Source organism: Rhineura floridana, chromosome 1, assembly GCF_030035675.1.
Source record: "Rhineura floridana isolate rRhiFlo1 chromosome 1, rRhiFlo1.hap2, whole genome shotgun sequence".
NCBI classification, from domain to species: Eukaryota; Metazoa; Chordata; class Lepidosauria; order Squamata; family Rhineuridae; genus Rhineura; species Rhineura floridana.
The window spans coordinates 203,681,915-203,699,416 of NC_084480.1; the positions used below are offsets into that span (position 1 = coordinate 203,681,915).

A 17,502-nucleotide genomic window follows, 5' to 3' on the forward strand; every position below is an offset into this window, starting at 1 on the left:
GCCGACCGTGGTTCTCAGATCTTCTGGCAATGTCAATGATGGATCCTTGGACACTTCCAGTAACGCCAGACCTCCTATCCCAGGGTCCAGTACTGCACCAGGACCCTACTTGGCTCAATCTAACAGCGTGGCGTTTGAACGGAAACATTTGAGGTCAGCTGGACTGTCTGACGCTGTGATTGATATTATTTTGGCCTCGAGAAGACCATCTACCACTCGCATTTGTCAACATACCTGGGTGGCTTTCTCCAAGTGGTGTCAGTCCCACCACCACGATCCTTCCCAGGCCAATGTGCATCAGGTGCTCCAATTTCTCCATAGTGGCTTTATGATGGGACTTCGACCCAACACTCTACGTCGACATGCGTCGACTCTGTCATCCATTCTCTCAGTGTCCTCTCCTGGAGATCATATTTCCTCACATCCGTTCATCAAACGTTTTTTGAGGGGAGTCGCCCTATGCTCTCCGGCTGTTGTCCATCGGTTCCCCTCATGGAGTTTGCCGAAAGTTCTGCAGGCTTTGCAACGCCCTCCATTTGAACCCATCAGGACTGTGCCCCTACGTATACTGTCCTTCAAGGTCCTGTTTCTGATCGCAATCACATCTGCCAGACGCGTTTCGGAGTTGGGCGCATTGTCTTCTGCTCGACACCTCTGCGTCTTCCATAAGGACTCTGTTGTGCTGAAGACTGACCCTTCCTTTCGTCCCAAGGTCGATTCAGTTTTTCATTGCAACCAGGACATTGTGTTGCCTTCCTTTTGCCCGAATCCTACCCATCCTCTTGAAAAGGCTTTGCATTCGTTAGATGTCCGGAGGGCTCTCAAGACCTACCTGTCCAGGACCCAAGAGATTCGACGAACAGAGTCTCTGTTTGTATCCTTTCATCCATGGTCTATGGGGCATAAAGTTTCCAATCCTACTTTATCCCGTTGGTTAAGGGCATGTATTACTTTAGCATATGAGTCTCTGAAGCTGTCAGTTCCAGCTAGTATAACGGCTCATTCTACCAGGTCAGCTGCCACTTCGGCTGCTTTTGCCACTAATGCTCCTGTTGCCGATATTTGTAGGGCCGCAGTCTGGTCTACCCCACACTCATTTATAAGGCATTATAAAATTGATCGCTATGCCTCTGCTGACGCATCCTTTGGCAGACGAGTGTTGCAACAGGTTCTTAATGAGGATTAACACGTGGGTGGTCCCTCCCTGTATGGGCTGCTGTGGTACATCCCGTTGTGATGGCCGGACTCATAGGGAAAATGGACCATTGGTCTCACCTGAAGGGTGATTTTCCTATGAGGACGGACATCACGACCCTCCCAGTTGGAGGATGACTATATATTTTCTAATGCGTTATATATTACTGTTATGCTATTATATTTAAATTCAAGAGTGAAGTCAAGACTTCTAGTTCTGTTATACAGCTATGTTGCAGTCATGTTACTATGCATGGTACTATTGTGTTATTTTCCTGCTGCCAGGCCGCTTGGCCTTCTTATTGTATTTTTAGATCTTTATCCTGAGACTCGCTGCGAATGAACTGGAGAGTGGGAGGGGCCTGACGCCCCTAGTCTTGACTTCAAAGACATTCTTGCCTTCGCACGATAGGTGGAGCTGAAACCCGTTGTGATGTCCGTCCTCATAGGAAAATCACTCTTCAGGTGAGACCAATGGTCCATTCTTTACTCGGAGGCATTCACCATTAGTAGTTAATGTTCTTAATTATATTTTTTGCCCTTTGTAGTGTATACTCATAATGAAAGCCACTGAAGAAGACTAATTGTCGAAACGCGTTTGGCTATGCTATACATTTTGCAATTAATTACATATGGGCATTGATTTATGTGTATTGGCCACTGTTTACAAGTTGCCCTTTATCTTCACATTGATATTGTCTTGATTATATCATATGTTTTGTATTTCATTGTGTATGGGCACTGATTTTTTTTTTTTTAGGTTACTGGTCATCTTTATTATTATATGAGAACACTTATAGAGATTTTATACTGAATGTTTACATACGTATTAAATTTTTGATATCATTTTATGTATTTTATGTTTGTACCTTAACTTTGTTTGGAGCACTGTGTTTTTGTTAAGGTAGATTTTAACTTCACAGTTTTGCTATCTTTTCAGCAAGGCCTTTCTCTTCCAACAGCCCTTTAAGCAGAGATCTTTTCCAGTCTCCATCTGTATTGGAATTGTTCTTAAGATGTTCATATCGTTTTTATCACTTGTTATTTGCTGCTCTAGGCTCCTTTAGAAGGAAAGGCAGGATATAAATTTAATAAGTTACAAATGCATTGCATTTCTCAGTAACTATCTTCAGTCCTTCTTTGCATTGTCCCCAAGGAGACAGTACAGTGGCATTGAGAGTTCTCCTTTGAAGAGAAAACGTGTCTGTTATAAAGTAATGTGATTTTTGCACATTATCTTCCAATTTTAACTTGAGGAAGGTTGGCCAGCCAATCATTTTTTATCAGACCTTAACTGCTTATCTTCTAGTTATTTCAGAGGAATTAATGGTCAATCACTTTTTACCGGGACTCAGGTGTTTACGAAATGACATGGAATCTCTCTCACCAGAACATGAGGTGAGTAACTGAAGCTGCCATTTTTGGAATTTAGATGACAAAATAAATATAGTGATTCATCATTCAGCGTTAAATAGTCAACATTACAAGTATGTAGTTCTCAGAGCTTTGGGTTCCCCTGAGCATGTTGATATCTCCTCCTGTTCATCAGTGGCTACCATCATGGTCCTGAATATATTGGCCCTGCACACAGAACTTCTTTGGGTATAGACAGACTTGGTATTGATGGTGAAAGGATAAATGAAAATAGGCATGCTCTATGTGTTGGTTTGGGGGCAGGGAAGAGAGAGAATATGCATACAGATGTTCAAAGATGTTTCCCATCAAAGTTGGCAACATTGTTTCCAGCTTTTAAATGGGTCCCATATCCCTGTTCTAGGGCATTCAGTAATTGTACCATAGAGGCACATGAAACAATGATGTATGCCACACATTGAACACTTACTACATCTTTTAGTGCAACCCAGTCATGTGTAGCCCACATTGTGAGTTGTACTGGTCATGACATAGCAAACTTGATGCCAGAGTTGAACAGTTGCATTGGTAAAGAGCACAAGGGCATGATGCAAAAATGAAAGCTGTCTGCACAGCAAAACAGTGAGGGCACAATCTATATGCCACATCTACAAGAAAGGAAAACATATCTCGTCATCAGCAAACGGTCTCTTTCTGCTCCATGGCAACAACCAAACACATACCACTCATGTTATCCTGGAAAACAGAATGCCACAAGAAGTGGAGAAGAAATTTGAACGTAGCACACCCATCAGGCAGTTGTCGTAGCACAATTTCAATAGATCAAAGACAAAATTGGAATTGCTGTAATTTATAAGCATATTCAATTACTATCTCGTTGAAAGAAGAAAGGTGTATGATTGTGGAGTTACTAGGTGCAAAGTGATGGCCAAGAAAAAAGTGTACAGGCACTTTGTACTGCTGCTAGTAATGTCACAATGGTCTAGTTTAGATGACCATCCAAGACTTCATCAGCCAAGCACTCCTTCCTTAGCTCTTCCTTGAATGCCACTTCATAGCTTTGTGTCTGGCTTCTGTTAAGCCATACTCCCCTGTTGTTTCCAAACCGGGGAATTCTGGCTTAATGTCAGTTAAGAAGCCAGGATCAAATCCTAAAGGGAAGAAAAGTGGGATAAATGATTTCAGTAAATCCCTTGAAGCTTGGTAAAAATTGTATTTTTTAAAAATAAATAATACAAGTAGTTTCATCTCGGGCTATAACCTGGTTCCAAATTTGAGGCATAGCTTACACTTTGTAAAGAGGCAACAAAAGAGGAAGCATGAGTCATCCATAGTTCTCCCTCATAGTGAGTTCTGTGAGCTCCACATTCCAATAAATCAGTGAGCTCTACAGTATGAAAAATTGCTAGAACTTCCTATTTTGCTGCAGTTTTGGAATGTGTGAAGCAGCTGTGAATGCACTGGGTTTTGTAGCTGATACAGCTTCTACATACGTATTTTCTGGAATTCTAGTGATAAACAAAGCTGGTTGACTTGCTTGTGTTAATGATAAAATGTCATGGATAAAATTTTTACATATGGAAAACTAAACAATGGCCCACAGACTGGAAGCGTTCAATATATATCCCAATTCCAAAGAAAGGGGATCCCAAGGAATGCAGTAATTATCAAACCATTGCCTTAATATCCTATGCAAGTAAAGTAATGCTCAAGATTCTACAAGAAAGGCTCTTACCATATATGGAGCGAGAAATGCCAGACGTCCAAGCTGGATTTAGAAAGGGAAGAGGCACCAGAGATCATGTCGCAAACATACGGTGGATAATGGAACGGAGCAAGGAATTTCAGAAGAAAATCACCCTGTGCTTTATAGATTACAGCAAAGCCTTTGACTATGTAGATCATGAAAAACTATGGAATGCTTTAAAAGAAATGGGGGTGTCACAGCATCTGATTGTCCTGATGAGCAACCTACAGTCTGGACAAGAGGCTATTGTAAGTATGGAGAAACCTATCGGTTACCAGTAGGAAAGGGTGTGAGACAGGTGTATTTTATCACCTATTTGTTTAATCTATACGCAAGCATATCATACGGAAAGCAGGATTGGACCAAGATGAAGGAGGTGTGAGAATTGGAGGGAGAAATATCTATAATTTAAAATATGCAGATAATACCATACTACTAGCAGAAACCAGTAATGATTTGAAATGAATACTGATGAAAGTTAAAGAGGACAGAACAAAAGCAGGACTACAGCTGAACGTCAAGAAGACTAAAGTAATGACAACAGAAGATATATATAACTTTAAAGTTGACAAGGAGGACATTGAACTTGTCAAGGATTATCAATACCTCGGCACAATCATTAACCAAAATGGAGACAATAGTCAAGAAATCAGAAGAAGGCTAGGACTGGGGAGGGCAGCTATGAGAGAACTAGAAAAGGTCCTCAAATGCAAAGATGTATCACTGAACACTAAAGTCAGGATCATTCAGACCATGGTATTCCCAATCTCTGTATGTATATGAAAGTTGGACAGTGAAAACAGCAGATAAGAGAAAAATCAACATTTGAAATGTGGTGTTGGAGGAGAGATTTGCACATACCATGGACTGCAAAAAAGACAAATAATTGGGTGTTAGGACACATTAAACCAGAACTGTCACTAGAAGCCAAAATGATGAAACTGAGGTTATCATACTTTGGACACATCATGAGAAGACCTGATTCGCTAGAAAAGACAATAATGCTGAGAAAAACAGAAGTGAGTAGAAAAAGAGGAAGGCCAAACAAGAGATGGATTGATTCCATAAAGGAAGCCACAGACCTGAACTTACAAGATCTGAACAGGGCGGTTCACGACAGATGCTCTTGGAGGTCACTGATTCATAGGGTCACCGTAAGTCGTAATCGACTTGAAGGCACATAACAGCAACAACATAAAACCTGCAAGAGAGCATACATTGGACTTCCACTCAGGCACTGATAAGACCCACTCTTGCTTTACTTTAGCAAGGTTGGCACAGTATGTGCCATTGTTGGAGCTGGAGTTAGCATTTATTACCCGCCCTTCACCCAGAGGCCCCAGGGTAGGTTACAATTTTAAAACACGTAATTAAAACAGTTAAAAAATATGCCTATACTCTTTTTATATAGAATGTGCACTTCATCTTAGATGCAGTATATTTCTATTCATACATCCAATTAAGAGTCTAGAAATTGGGAGTGTACATGCATGTAGGGACAAGTCATTAGTGGGCTGTCACTTTGAAAATGATGTCCCACATTCCAGTTATCTAGTTAAAAGAAACTGAATGAGGTTGAAATGCATAGAAAGTTGTGGACATTGCTACATTTTATCTGCAGTGGAGAGCTACTCCTGTCAAATTCCTGACTTTATGCTTCTGTGTTCATTTAGATATGCTGCAAATCCAGAGTGCATTGGACGTAGATTCATTCCTGTTGAACATACTAGCCTCAGACTGACCCACTAACTCCATAGCATGCACCTTAATCCCTTTCAACTACTACATGAGCAAGCTCTAGGCAATATTAATGTACAGATATACACTCTATATACACACTAAAGTTTATCCAGAATTTCTAGTACTGGACCTTTAAGCAGAAGTTCTGCTTCCCAATTTAAAAGACAAAACCACCCACCGCCACTTCACCCGACACAAAATATCTACGTAGAATGAAATGGAAATGGACTGCCTTCAAGTCGATCCCGACTTATGGCGACCCTATGAATAGGGTTTTCAGGGTAAGCGGTATTCAGAGGGGGTTTACCATTGCCTCTCTCTGAGGCTAGTCCTCCCCAACTGGCTAGGGCCTGCTCAGCTTGCCACAGCTGCACTAGCCAGCCCCTTATCTTTTTGTACACCGCCCAGAGAGCCTTTGGGCTTAGGGCGGTATATAAATTAAATTAAACAAATAAATAAATAAAATTCCTTGTCTGCAGCTGCCAGCTGGGGGGCAACTGGGCTCCTTGGGACTCTGCAGCTTGCCCACGGCTGCACAGGTGGCAGGGCATGTAACCCCTGAGCCACTCACTGTAGGGGTGATCTTAAGCTGGCCCTTTACACCCAGGAGACACGAGCAGGGACTTGAACTCACAGACTCTGGACTCCCAACTCCCAACCAGGCTCTCCTCCCCACTGTGCTATACCAGATGTTACTAGATAGAATAGTACATCACAATTAAATCTCACTAGCTATGATCTTGAAGTAAAAAGTGTATCTTCAACCATTGTTTCAATGTTGGTTAACTTTAACTGATGTAACTGTGAACATTATAGTCTTCAAGTATTACTGAAAATGTGATATAAATATAATTTTACCACTTAGTTCTTGCTTCATTTGGAGAACATAACCCAGAAATGAGTTTAAAACCATTTGTTTTTGCATTGAAACATTGTCCTTTCCTTTGTCTTAGGTCATTTTAAGCTCCATGATAAAGGAGTGTGAACAGAAAGTAGAAAATAGGAGTGTCCAAGAACCACAAGGGTAAGGCATTGATTTTTCAGCCTTCATTGCGCAGACAAAATATCAGCTTGCCTGGGCAGGTTTTCATTAGTTTGTTCATTCATTTATAAATAAATAAAGTACCAACAGCAGTTCTCTGTTACTTTCTACAAAAGCCCAATGGGAATGGAGGAAAGCCAGACCTCCTTTCTTCTCCATGGAGAAAACAAGGGGTAATATCTTTATCTTCTTGTTTTGGTTTTTGGAGGAGGCAGCAGGAAGATGCTGTTGGCACTTTTGGCAAAAGCCCAACTCATTTTTTTCCCCCAAAAAACACCCTCTCCTAAAAAAGAAGAGGAAAGAAAAAGTGGTTTTGCTTTTGAGTTGATGCTTTTGCAGAAAGTGCCAGCTGTGCCTTGCTGCCTCTTGCAGAAGTTAAAGAGAAGAGAAGAAGGATGCATCTTTTATTCTCTGCCTGGCATGGAGAAAAGGAGTAGTGGGGGTTTTTTACTCTCCAGTAGTTTTTTCTTGCAGGAGACTATAAGATAAAGCTGGCACTTGCTAAAGCTGAACTCATAATGGGGATGAAACTATATATTTCCTCTGCAGAGAACAGGGAAGAAAGGACAGGTGGCTTCCATCCTTTCACAGCACCCTGCCACTTCTGCCTCCTGGAAAATTCCAATGGGAGGGAATGAAAAACTAGTCTTTTTTCCATGAAGGGCTGTGGGTACAGGAAGGGAAGGATGCTTTCTCTCCCTTTCCATTGGTATATTGGAAGAAGACAACAGTACTGAGGACTGTTTGTATCTTCTTCAAAACCTTAGTACTAGGGCAAACACTGAGTTGCCTACGAGACTTGAGGAAGTGGGTTTCATGTAAATGGTTATACAAGTAATCAATTTATTTAATAAACTAAGCCAAAATTCATTGACCACTTAGGCAACATTCTAAGATGCTGCTCCTAGGTGGAGTTATTTTAACAAAGTGGGAAGGATGGCTCATCCTTCATACTTCTTGTGGCAGCTGTCATTATGTTCAGGATAACCAGAAAAACCTGGTTGTGAGTAACCTAATAAATGTTAAGAAATAAAATATTGTTGTAGTAAAATCTCAGTAGAAATAAAAAATGAAAACTCTGCTGCCAGCGATTGCAAGAGTGCTACAGTGATTCCCATTTCTTCCCTTCAGAACTTGAATTGATCTTAATTGTACTGTGTAAACTAAACAAGTGGTGTAATTTAGTGCAGAAGATCATGAAAGGAAATTTAAAGAACTATGACTCTCAAATACATTTTTGTATTTGTTTACTGCTTCCTGTCCATCCAGACACAAAATGTTTGGCATGTTTCACCTGCCAGCTAACTTCTTTCTCTAGGGTACAGCAATACTCAAACTAGTAGTTGTAATTGCAGCGCTATGCAACATACTTGAGAGAGATCCACTGAACTTACTGGGACTTAACTTCTGAGTAAATCTGCATAAAATCAGGTTGCATGAAAAGGAAGCACTCACCATTGCAGTTCTTATTCATTCAGTCATAACATTTTGTGTGATGTTTCAGGGACTTTTGATTATTTTGAGACCTCTTTCCAGAAGAGTCACAGAATTAAGCATATTTTTAAAATTTAAGTAGCATTAAAACACTTTATGCTGGATAGGTTTTTAAATGATATATACAATAGCTTCAGAATATCTTTTTCTTAAAACTTGTAGTTCTGATCCAGAAAATACCAGGTGCTGTAAAGGGCTGCATGCCTGCTCCAAAGCTGGGACTGAAACAGCCCTGAACTGTACTTAGGTTGGGCCAGGAGTAGAGGAAGAGTACACATATTCTCACTATGTCTGGTCCTATCACCCTCCTGTTAAGTAAGAAAGAAAGCTCAGTGCATCTTCTATGTGCATTCTCTCTCTCTTTCCTACTCCCTCCTGATAGAGAGACTCTATGAGGGGCTTCAGTTTAAACCTATCCTCACTGATCTATTCTGATAAGAGGGAACTGAGTCTGCTCCCCACAACTGCTCTTCATCCCCCCACTGCCACACTGCAGTATCCTATTGCATTCCGTGAAGATGCAAAGGCAAAGAATTGGGGGAAATCTGCAGTTATGATACTGGGCAACAACTGACTTGCTATAGCTGGAGCATCCAGTGAAGATCTGTATATGTAAATGAATTTCCACACAGAGATTATTTTTGGATTGGAATTTTTTTTGTGATAAACCAAATAAATTAAGTTTCAAATTGCTTTGCCATTGTTATATAAATTGGATCATGACACTTAAAATCCAGGTGGCTGGAAAGAAAATTAAACGGTCCAATTTAAATTTAAACTACCTCTAGCAAAACGGATATTTAATACGTGAAAGCAAGCGTTTTGTTTTTCCCCTTACCCAAGTTCTTATTCACTAATAGGCGAAAAAAACTTGTGGTTTAAGAACATACCTATAGCCAACAGATATTTCTATCGAACTTTAAAAAGCAAGGAAATTGGGCAGCTATAGTGAATGCACCAGGGGAGCAGGAGATCTGAACTCCTCTCTGAGATACTGCACTGCGCTACACATTTATAAAAATGCAAACACAATTTCGGTTGGTCTCTCACAGTCCAATCCACTTTCTGTGTAGCTTGGAAGAATTTGGTCACATGTGGCTCTGAGCATATGATGAGTGGTGGCAACACCTGCCATCTCCAAAGATGGAGAATTACATTTTTGTATGTTAGTTGCTGTTCTTCTTACTTTGCTTCTTTCCTGTGTTACTACTGTTTCTACAGAGAATCTAAGCTAGAAAATTATATATCTGTCATCCATCCTAGAAATCATGTGTCAGATTCATTGTTATTAATTTCAAAGCCTTTTTATTGGTCATTGTGTTTCAAACTGGAGGTTATGTTCTATTTCTGTTTTGGGTGCATTAACAGTTGAATCGGAAACTGCAGTTTGATGTAAAATCAGACTGATAATAATATGTTGCTAGTTAAGCAATGAATCTAGCTGTTGGGGAAAAAAAACTTGCCCTGTCCATGATGCATTTTCAGCCTGCAATGCTTAAACCACTCCACTTAAGGAAAGATGGACATGGTCAATTAAAAACATAGAGCACACCTAGAAATTTGCTAGAATATATTTCATTTTCTACTGTTTTATCTTGTGCAAACTGAGACACTCCTCATGTCCATTGGAGACTATTCAGTAGAATAGTTAGTGCCATTATTCCACAATTGTTTTTGGAGTTTGTTTAGTGTAAATTTTGCAAAGTGTTGCTGTACTTCACACATTCACAGAAACAGAAGCAAAATAAAACAATTTACTATAGAAAACTTCACTACAGTTGCAAAGTTTTTATGTTGTGCGTTGCCCAGAGTGGCTTTGCAAAGTTTTGTTTTTATGTTGTGCGTCGCCCAGAGTGGCTGGACAACCAGCCAGTTGGGTGACTAATAAATTTAATAAATAAATAAATAAATAAAATCAAACATATTTAAAGTGACTATCTGAACTATATCAACTGTGTTAATATTGTTGCTTCCTCCTTGCTAAAACAAGACCAGCACATGTCTTCTTTCTGTTCTTTGGGCTGATTGCAGGTACTGCCACCACTCACCATATGCTCAGAGGCACATGTTACCAAATTCTTCCAAGCTACACAGGAAGTACATTGGACTTTGAAAGACAAACTCATATTGAGTTTGCATTTTTAAAAATCTGTAGGACAGTACAATATCTCAGAAAGGAGGTCAGGTTTGCTGTTCCCCTGGTGCATTCACTATAGCTGCCCAATTTCCTTGCTTTTAAAAATTTGATGGATCTGTTCGGCTATAGGTGTGTTCTTAAACTGCAAGGTTTTTTTATCTATTAGTGAATTTCCCTGCTTTTTAATCCTGGAGATAAGAAACGGGATCCTGTGTAAGTTTGCTGAGAATGGGTTGATCATTTGCATGTTTATTGAGTTCAGTGGGATTTACTCCCCTGCAATCATGGTTAGGATAGGTGAAACTAACCACGGGGGAATGGGAAAGGGAGGAGGAGGGGCAGATGGGAGGAGGGGGCAGGTTTGATCATTTGCATGCTTATTGAGTTCACTGGGATTTACTCCTGTGCAATCATGCTTCGGATAGGTGAAACTGACCATGGGGGAGGAGGAGCAGAGGAAGGGAGGGAGCGCTCAAGTGGGCAGGGGAGGAGGAAGAAGGAAAAGGGGAGGGGAGGAGGAAGGGAGAAGAGAGGGGAAGGAAGGAGGAGAGAGAGGGAGGGGAAAGGCGGGTCTGATCATTTGCATGCTTATTTAGTTCAGTGGGATTTATTCCTGTGCATTCATGCTTAGAATAGGTAAAACTGACCACAGGGGGGGACAGGAGAGAGGGAAGAAGGGAGGGAAAGGAAGGGAATTGGAAGAGGAGGGGAAGAGAGAAGTGAAGAAAGGGAGAGGGAAGGGGCAAAGAGGAGGACAGGGCAGGTTTGACCATTTGCTTGCTTTTTAAGTTCAATGGGATTTACTCCTGTACAATCATGGTTAGGAAAGGTGAAACTGACCTGGGGGAGGAAGGAGGAAGGGGGAGGGGAGGAGATTGGGTGGGTGGGCACTGGGCAGAAGGAAAGCCCCTTTCCTTTCCAAAACTAAAACATTGTGAACAGTATCATTCTTCTTCAGAGTTTTTCCACCTTTTTATTCTGCAGCAGGCACATGTAGTCTCCCACCCAAATTTAAACCAAAGCTGTCCCTGGCCTCATCCACACCAGACCTTTATTTCACTTTAGACAGTCATGGCTTCCCCCAAAGAATCCTGGGAAGTGCAATTTGTGAAGGGTGCTGAGAGTTGCTAGGAGGGGCCCTATTCCTCTTACAGAGAGAGGGGCTGACTGTTAAACCCCTCTGGCCACTGGAGCTCTGTCAGGGGAATAGGAGTCTCCTGACAACTCTCAGCACCCTTCACAAACTACACTTCTGAGGATTCTTTGGGGGGAACCCATGATTGTCTAAAGTGAAATAAAGGTCTGGTGTGGGTGTGGCTCCCTGATTAGCCAAGCCAAACAGCTGTGAGTCTGGCTTTTAGAACACTGACAGTTGGTTCTTACTGAGCATGCCCGACGCTATAATAGACTTCAGTGTTAACTTTCTTAAATTAATTAAAAATCAGCTAGGCATTTTTTAAACTTTTAAACTACAGAATATGAAGGTCAGAGTATGGAGCAAGGTCGGTAATAGGATTACAGGTACTCTGGGAACATGGCTGATTTTTTAATTAATTTCAACAAATAATGAGAGCACTGACAAAAAAAAGTCCAACAGGGGTCTGGATTTTTTTTCTCTTGTTTTACACTTTGAACTCTGGATTCTCTCTTGAGTGTTTTGTGTATTGCCATGAAAACTTAGAGGGTTGTTAAGCAAGCATTTCTGAGTTCAGGATGTGTAAATTTTGTAAGGTTTTGTTTTGAAATGAGCTTATAGAAAGCAGCAGAATGGCATGGGGAGTATTTTCAATTTAACACTGCAGAAAGTGAAAAATCCATGCAGGTGATAGTATACAGCCATTCTTGTTGCTGTATAATAAATCGTATCTGGAATAGAAACAAAAATTCAAAGTATATTTACCCTTCAAGCCACTTGCTTTTATTTTTAATAATCTTCTGTGTTTTTCTTTGTTCTGGCTGCCCTCCTTTTTCTCTTAGCCTGGATGTGAGGGCACGCTGTGGGTGAACTTAAGATTGAGGGCTACCAGCTTTGTTAACTTTGAGGAGATTTAGTTGGTGGCTGCGGTTTCATCTGATGCAGAAAATCTCACTTGGGCGGAATTTTCAAAGCCATTGATAGAAATGGTTTTAAACTGATATCTTCAAAGAGAAACAATCTTTGAACTTACTTATAGGACCCATAAAATTGTCTTACACCAAATCAGAACCTTAGTCCATCTAACTCAGTCCTATTGTCTTTGGCAACAGGTCTGTGACAAAGGTCTTTTTGCAGCCCTGCCATCCCCAATAATTTCAATTTGTAAGCCATGGATTAATTTATTTTTTGTCCCCCCTAGCTCTATGTCAATTGCGGCAAGCCTTGTGAGTGAAGACACAAAGACCAAGTTTCTGAACAAAATGGGCCAGTTGACCACTTCAGGTGCCATGCTGGCTAATGTATTCCAGAGGAAGAAATAAATTGGAAAAGGAAGTCCCTGTAAACACTGAGAGACCTCATTAAGACTGGTTCCTTGTACTTGAAGTACTTGCCTTTTTATTTCCCCGTCTTATGTTATTGTACTATAATTTTATTCTAACCAACAAAGATATTTGCACTGCTCTTGAATATTGCTACGTAACTGTTAATTTTGGGTTAAATGTGATTGATTATAAAACTAAGTTAAGTCTGTATAAGTCCCTGTCCTGTGTTCTTGTCTTTCCAGCATAATTTTTTATATATAGTGAAGGGTTTTTTTATTTCCTGATGGGTTCTTGGCTGATATCTGTATTATACATGGAACTGTTATGGTGGTACTTAAAATAATGTAAATTTGAAGTCACAGTCATGAAGTAATAAAAGTGGAGATTACTTATGTATTTAAGTTATAAGAGGATAATGCAGAATTTTTTTAATGTTTCTAAAATGAAAGGCAAGAGCCACCAGCACTAGTCTGATTCCTGGATTTTTTTTGTAAGTTATTGTATACTTGAATTACAGAGATGGAGAATATAATGTACAGCAGACCTGCTTGCACTACAAGTCTCAAAGGGGACCAGATTATTCTAGAAGTGATGGATAAACCAAATTTTTGAGATACATCTTGTGCATGTATTGGCATTTTTAATGTGTGTATTAGTTTTCCTGTTAGGCAGCACATCCCAATAAGCAGATTAGCAGGGGGGTGAGGGGAACAATTATTGAACAGTCCTAAACATGTTTACTTTGAAGAAAGATGCACCAATTTCAGTGGGACTCACTTCTGGGTCAGTGTGTATATAGTATTACCGCCTTAGGGCAAACATAAATGTGATGCTGCCGAGTGAAAACTTTCTATTCATGTGGATGCTACACGCAGCCAGTGCCATGTTTTCTCCATGTACCAGCCTGTAAGTGTACAGTATCTGCATGCCAGAGCAACAACCACCTTGGCTACAGATTGCAGGTGTGCTGAACTCATATCTTGACCGGCGTGTGGGGCAAGCACTTTATTCAATGGGATGCTGGGTGTCTTGAGTGGCTACATGGATATGTACTTTTCCCATGGCCAGTATCTTATTTAAATCAGGCCTTAGGTTTTCAGGATTAAGGTTCAAAGACCATGTTGTATTTGGCCCACTACTACGTAGCACTGCAGTGGCTAAAAGCAATAACTTATTTAGCCCTCAACATCAATTTAAGTTGTGAAATTAATTGATGCAATGTAACCTTAAAGGCCTTTTAAATTATGTATATTTAATGTGCATAATATACATGGGGTGTATATTTGGTCAGTGTTCCTCCGCTAAGGGGTGGCTCACTGATTCAGCAACAGCCTTCCATCAGCAGAACAGGAATCGGGTCGATCTTTGGTGATTTCCCCCTCCCTCCTGTTTCATTTCTCTGACTGTTCTGAAGGGCCTTCCAGCCTTCTAGACCAAATTTCAGAACTGAGGGGCAATTGCCAAAAATTGTCTTTATTCCTCTTACACTGACAGACACTCTGCTGGAGCAAACAGCCTTTTGTAAGCAGACAAACAACAATTAGATACAAACCTGTGCATTTTAAAAATGCTTCAAAGTCACACCACCAACAACAAATTTAATACTGATTTCTATCACAGTTTTTATCATTCAGAGTATGTTACAATTACACCCACACCCCTTGCACCACACTTATGAGGTAGGTTAAACCCAAGACCCAGATTTGTCCACAGAGTTTCATGGTGCTGTGGAGATCCAAACTTGTGCCCTGAATGCAAAATTCTCTCTGCTGCACCTTTCATCTCCTAAAGTCCTTGCATGCTTCTCTAGAGAAATACAACAAAAAGAGGTTACATAGAAGTTAACATTCCATTTAAATATTGCTCTATTATGTAAACTCTGGGCTCAGGAAGCAGGAAAGGGTGTTAAACTTGAGTGATTTGCATGATCCTAGTGTGGCTAAAAAGAAACTTGTGTATGTACAGGCCCAATCCCACTGTTACTTCAATGCAAAGAGACAGCTGTATTTATAACACTTTCTTTAGGAGCCATTGGTCAAGGAGTTACATTTTAACATTAATCCTAGCAAACAGGCCTAAGCCTTGCCATGCCCCTACAACAACCACTGGGAGTTCTGCACTGAGGAATGAGAAGAATGCTCATTGGAACATCTGTGAGACCAGTACCTTCAGTGCTCGCAAACAGAGTAAATGGGGCACCAGCTTTAGGCCTCCCTGAGCTAGCACTGCATTCACTGGGTTGAAGCCGTATATTTGTCTTCTCAGGTGCCTATCATATCTGCACTATAACAAAGAGTTAGTTTGCAAATGCCACATCTTCCTTCTTCAGACTTGTACACTGTCACATTTTGATCAAGCTAACAAATGGGTCACCTTCCCCATCTCAGTTACTGCCAGATGCACTAATTCTGTTCAAGCGTTGTCTTAACAGACTACCTGATTATGAAATGTTGGAGATATTCCCGAGGAGCTGGAAGTGGCTACATCTCTTGTCCTTTCTTGTGTTAAATAAAATGTTTTGCATACCTCCTTTGTATTTCTGTTTAAGGACTTCCTGATGATCTGCTGTGTTTTGCTTTAAATTATTTCTGGTGATTGATACTTGATCTAACATGCAGTATCTTCCTTTATGCAGCCCAACTTATTGAACTTGATACCATTTCTTTTTTTTATGTATGTGATTAATGAACCTGTGTATCATACCCTTGAAGCACTTTCCTCATGGGGACTAATTGTCTAATCCCGTTAACTACAGCCCTCAAATTCTTTCAGTTGTTGTCTTGCAGTAACAACCAAGTATTGCCATGCTTTAAGCATGGCAGGATCTTCTGCACTACAAATAATTTTGGTCAGTCAGTCATATTAAATTATTTCTGGCTCTAGATGAACTCGTTGCTGAATTCTGTATTAAACACAATATCATTGCAACCTTTCTCAGTCCTGGAAGGCCACCAATATTGGAAAGAATTGTTGCAAATAGTATATTTTAGCTTTAAAAAAGAGCTCTATTTATATGCATTTTAATGTATGTCTAGCATTAAGATCCTGCTGTAGTTCATCTCATTGGTCAGGCAGGTCTTAAAAATCACACCCACATACTATTTAATCAAATGTAATATTTGATTGATTGAAAACAACGTGCATATAGAAAAGAATGAAGCACATTATTTACTTATTTTACCAAATGTATATTCCACCCTTCCTCCCAGAAAGAGCCCAGGGTGGCAACCAAAAACACTAAACGGACTCTACAACACCTTAAAAACGAAAGATTTTCAAACATATTAAAAACAAAATATCTTTAAAAATGATTGTCTTACCTCTTATATAGCCAGTCGATCATTATACTCTGCAAATACCATCTTATTAGGAAGTCCAGTTCATAGGAAGTGGACCTTTAGTGTGGTGGCACCTACCCTTTGGAATTCCCTCCCCTTAAATATTAGAGAGGCACCATCTCTATCATCTTTTCAGTGCCTACTGAAGACCTCCATCTTTCAATAATCCTTTTAATTAGAGACCTTATCCTAGTCTGTTTTAAAATTGCTTTTTAAGATTTTTTTAAAGCTTTTTTTAAAAAAAATGTTTTAATGTATTTTAAAGTCTGTTTTTAAGATGTTTTAAGAGTGTTTATAGTGTTTAGTTTGCCACCCTGGGCTCCTGGGAGGAAGGTGGGATATAAATTTAATTAATAAATACATATTTCAGGTATCCTGGGTCCAAATTCCATAGGGCTTTGGACACCACAACCAGAAACTCGAACTTGGCCCATTAGGTAATAGGCAGCCAGTGCAATTCTTTCAGCAGCAGGGTATCATGTTGGTGATCCTCCCGCCCCAGTGAGCAGTCACTGCCACATTTTGCACCAGCTACAGCTTCTGGACCAACCTCAAGGGCAGCCCCACATGGAGCTCATTACAATGATCCAGCCTAGAGGTTACCAGTGCATAAACAACAGTGGTCATGCTATCCTGGTCAAGAAATGGCCACAGTTGTCTTACCAGCCGAAGGTAAAAGGTGATCTTAGCCACTGAAGTTACCTCGGTCTCTAGCAACAAAGATGGATCCAGGAACACCCCAGGTTACAAACCTGCTCTTTCAGAAGGAGTACACCCCCATCCAAAGCAGGCAACTCACCAATCATCCAAACTCTGGAACCACCAACCCACAACACCTCCAACTTGCTAAGATTCAGACTCTGTTTATTGGCCCTCATCCAGCCCACCACTGAGTCCAGGCACTGTTCCAGGGCTTGCACAGCCTCTCCCCATTCAAATGTTTCAGTCAAATAGAGCTGGGTGTCAGCATGCTGCT

General features: G+C 40.5%; 1 protein-coding gene across 4 annotated transcripts in view; it reads left to right on the forward strand.

The window, feature by feature from the left end:
• Positions 1-15,724, forward strand: part of RELCH (RAB11 binding and LisH domain, coiled-coil and HEAT repeat containing) — a 106,030-nt gene extending 90,306 nt beyond the window's left edge. For 3 of the 4 annotated variants that reach the window (XM_061590166.1, XM_061590157.1, XM_061590149.1), the window contains exons 27-29: positions 2,504-2,592; positions 7,009-7,079; positions 13,065-15,724. In XM_061590166.1, coding sequence (XP_061446150.1) covers positions 2,504-2,592; positions 7,009-7,079; positions 13,065-13,185 — 281 coding nt within the window. In that variant the 3' untranslated portion in view covers positions 13,186-15,724. Of the gene's footprint in view, positions 1-1,508; positions 1,841-2,503; positions 2,593-7,008; positions 7,080-13,064 lie in introns of those variants that run through there. The other variant, XM_061590176.1, reaches the window with a different exon arrangement.
• The last annotated feature ends 1,778 nt before the right edge of the window (positions 15,725-17,502 follow it).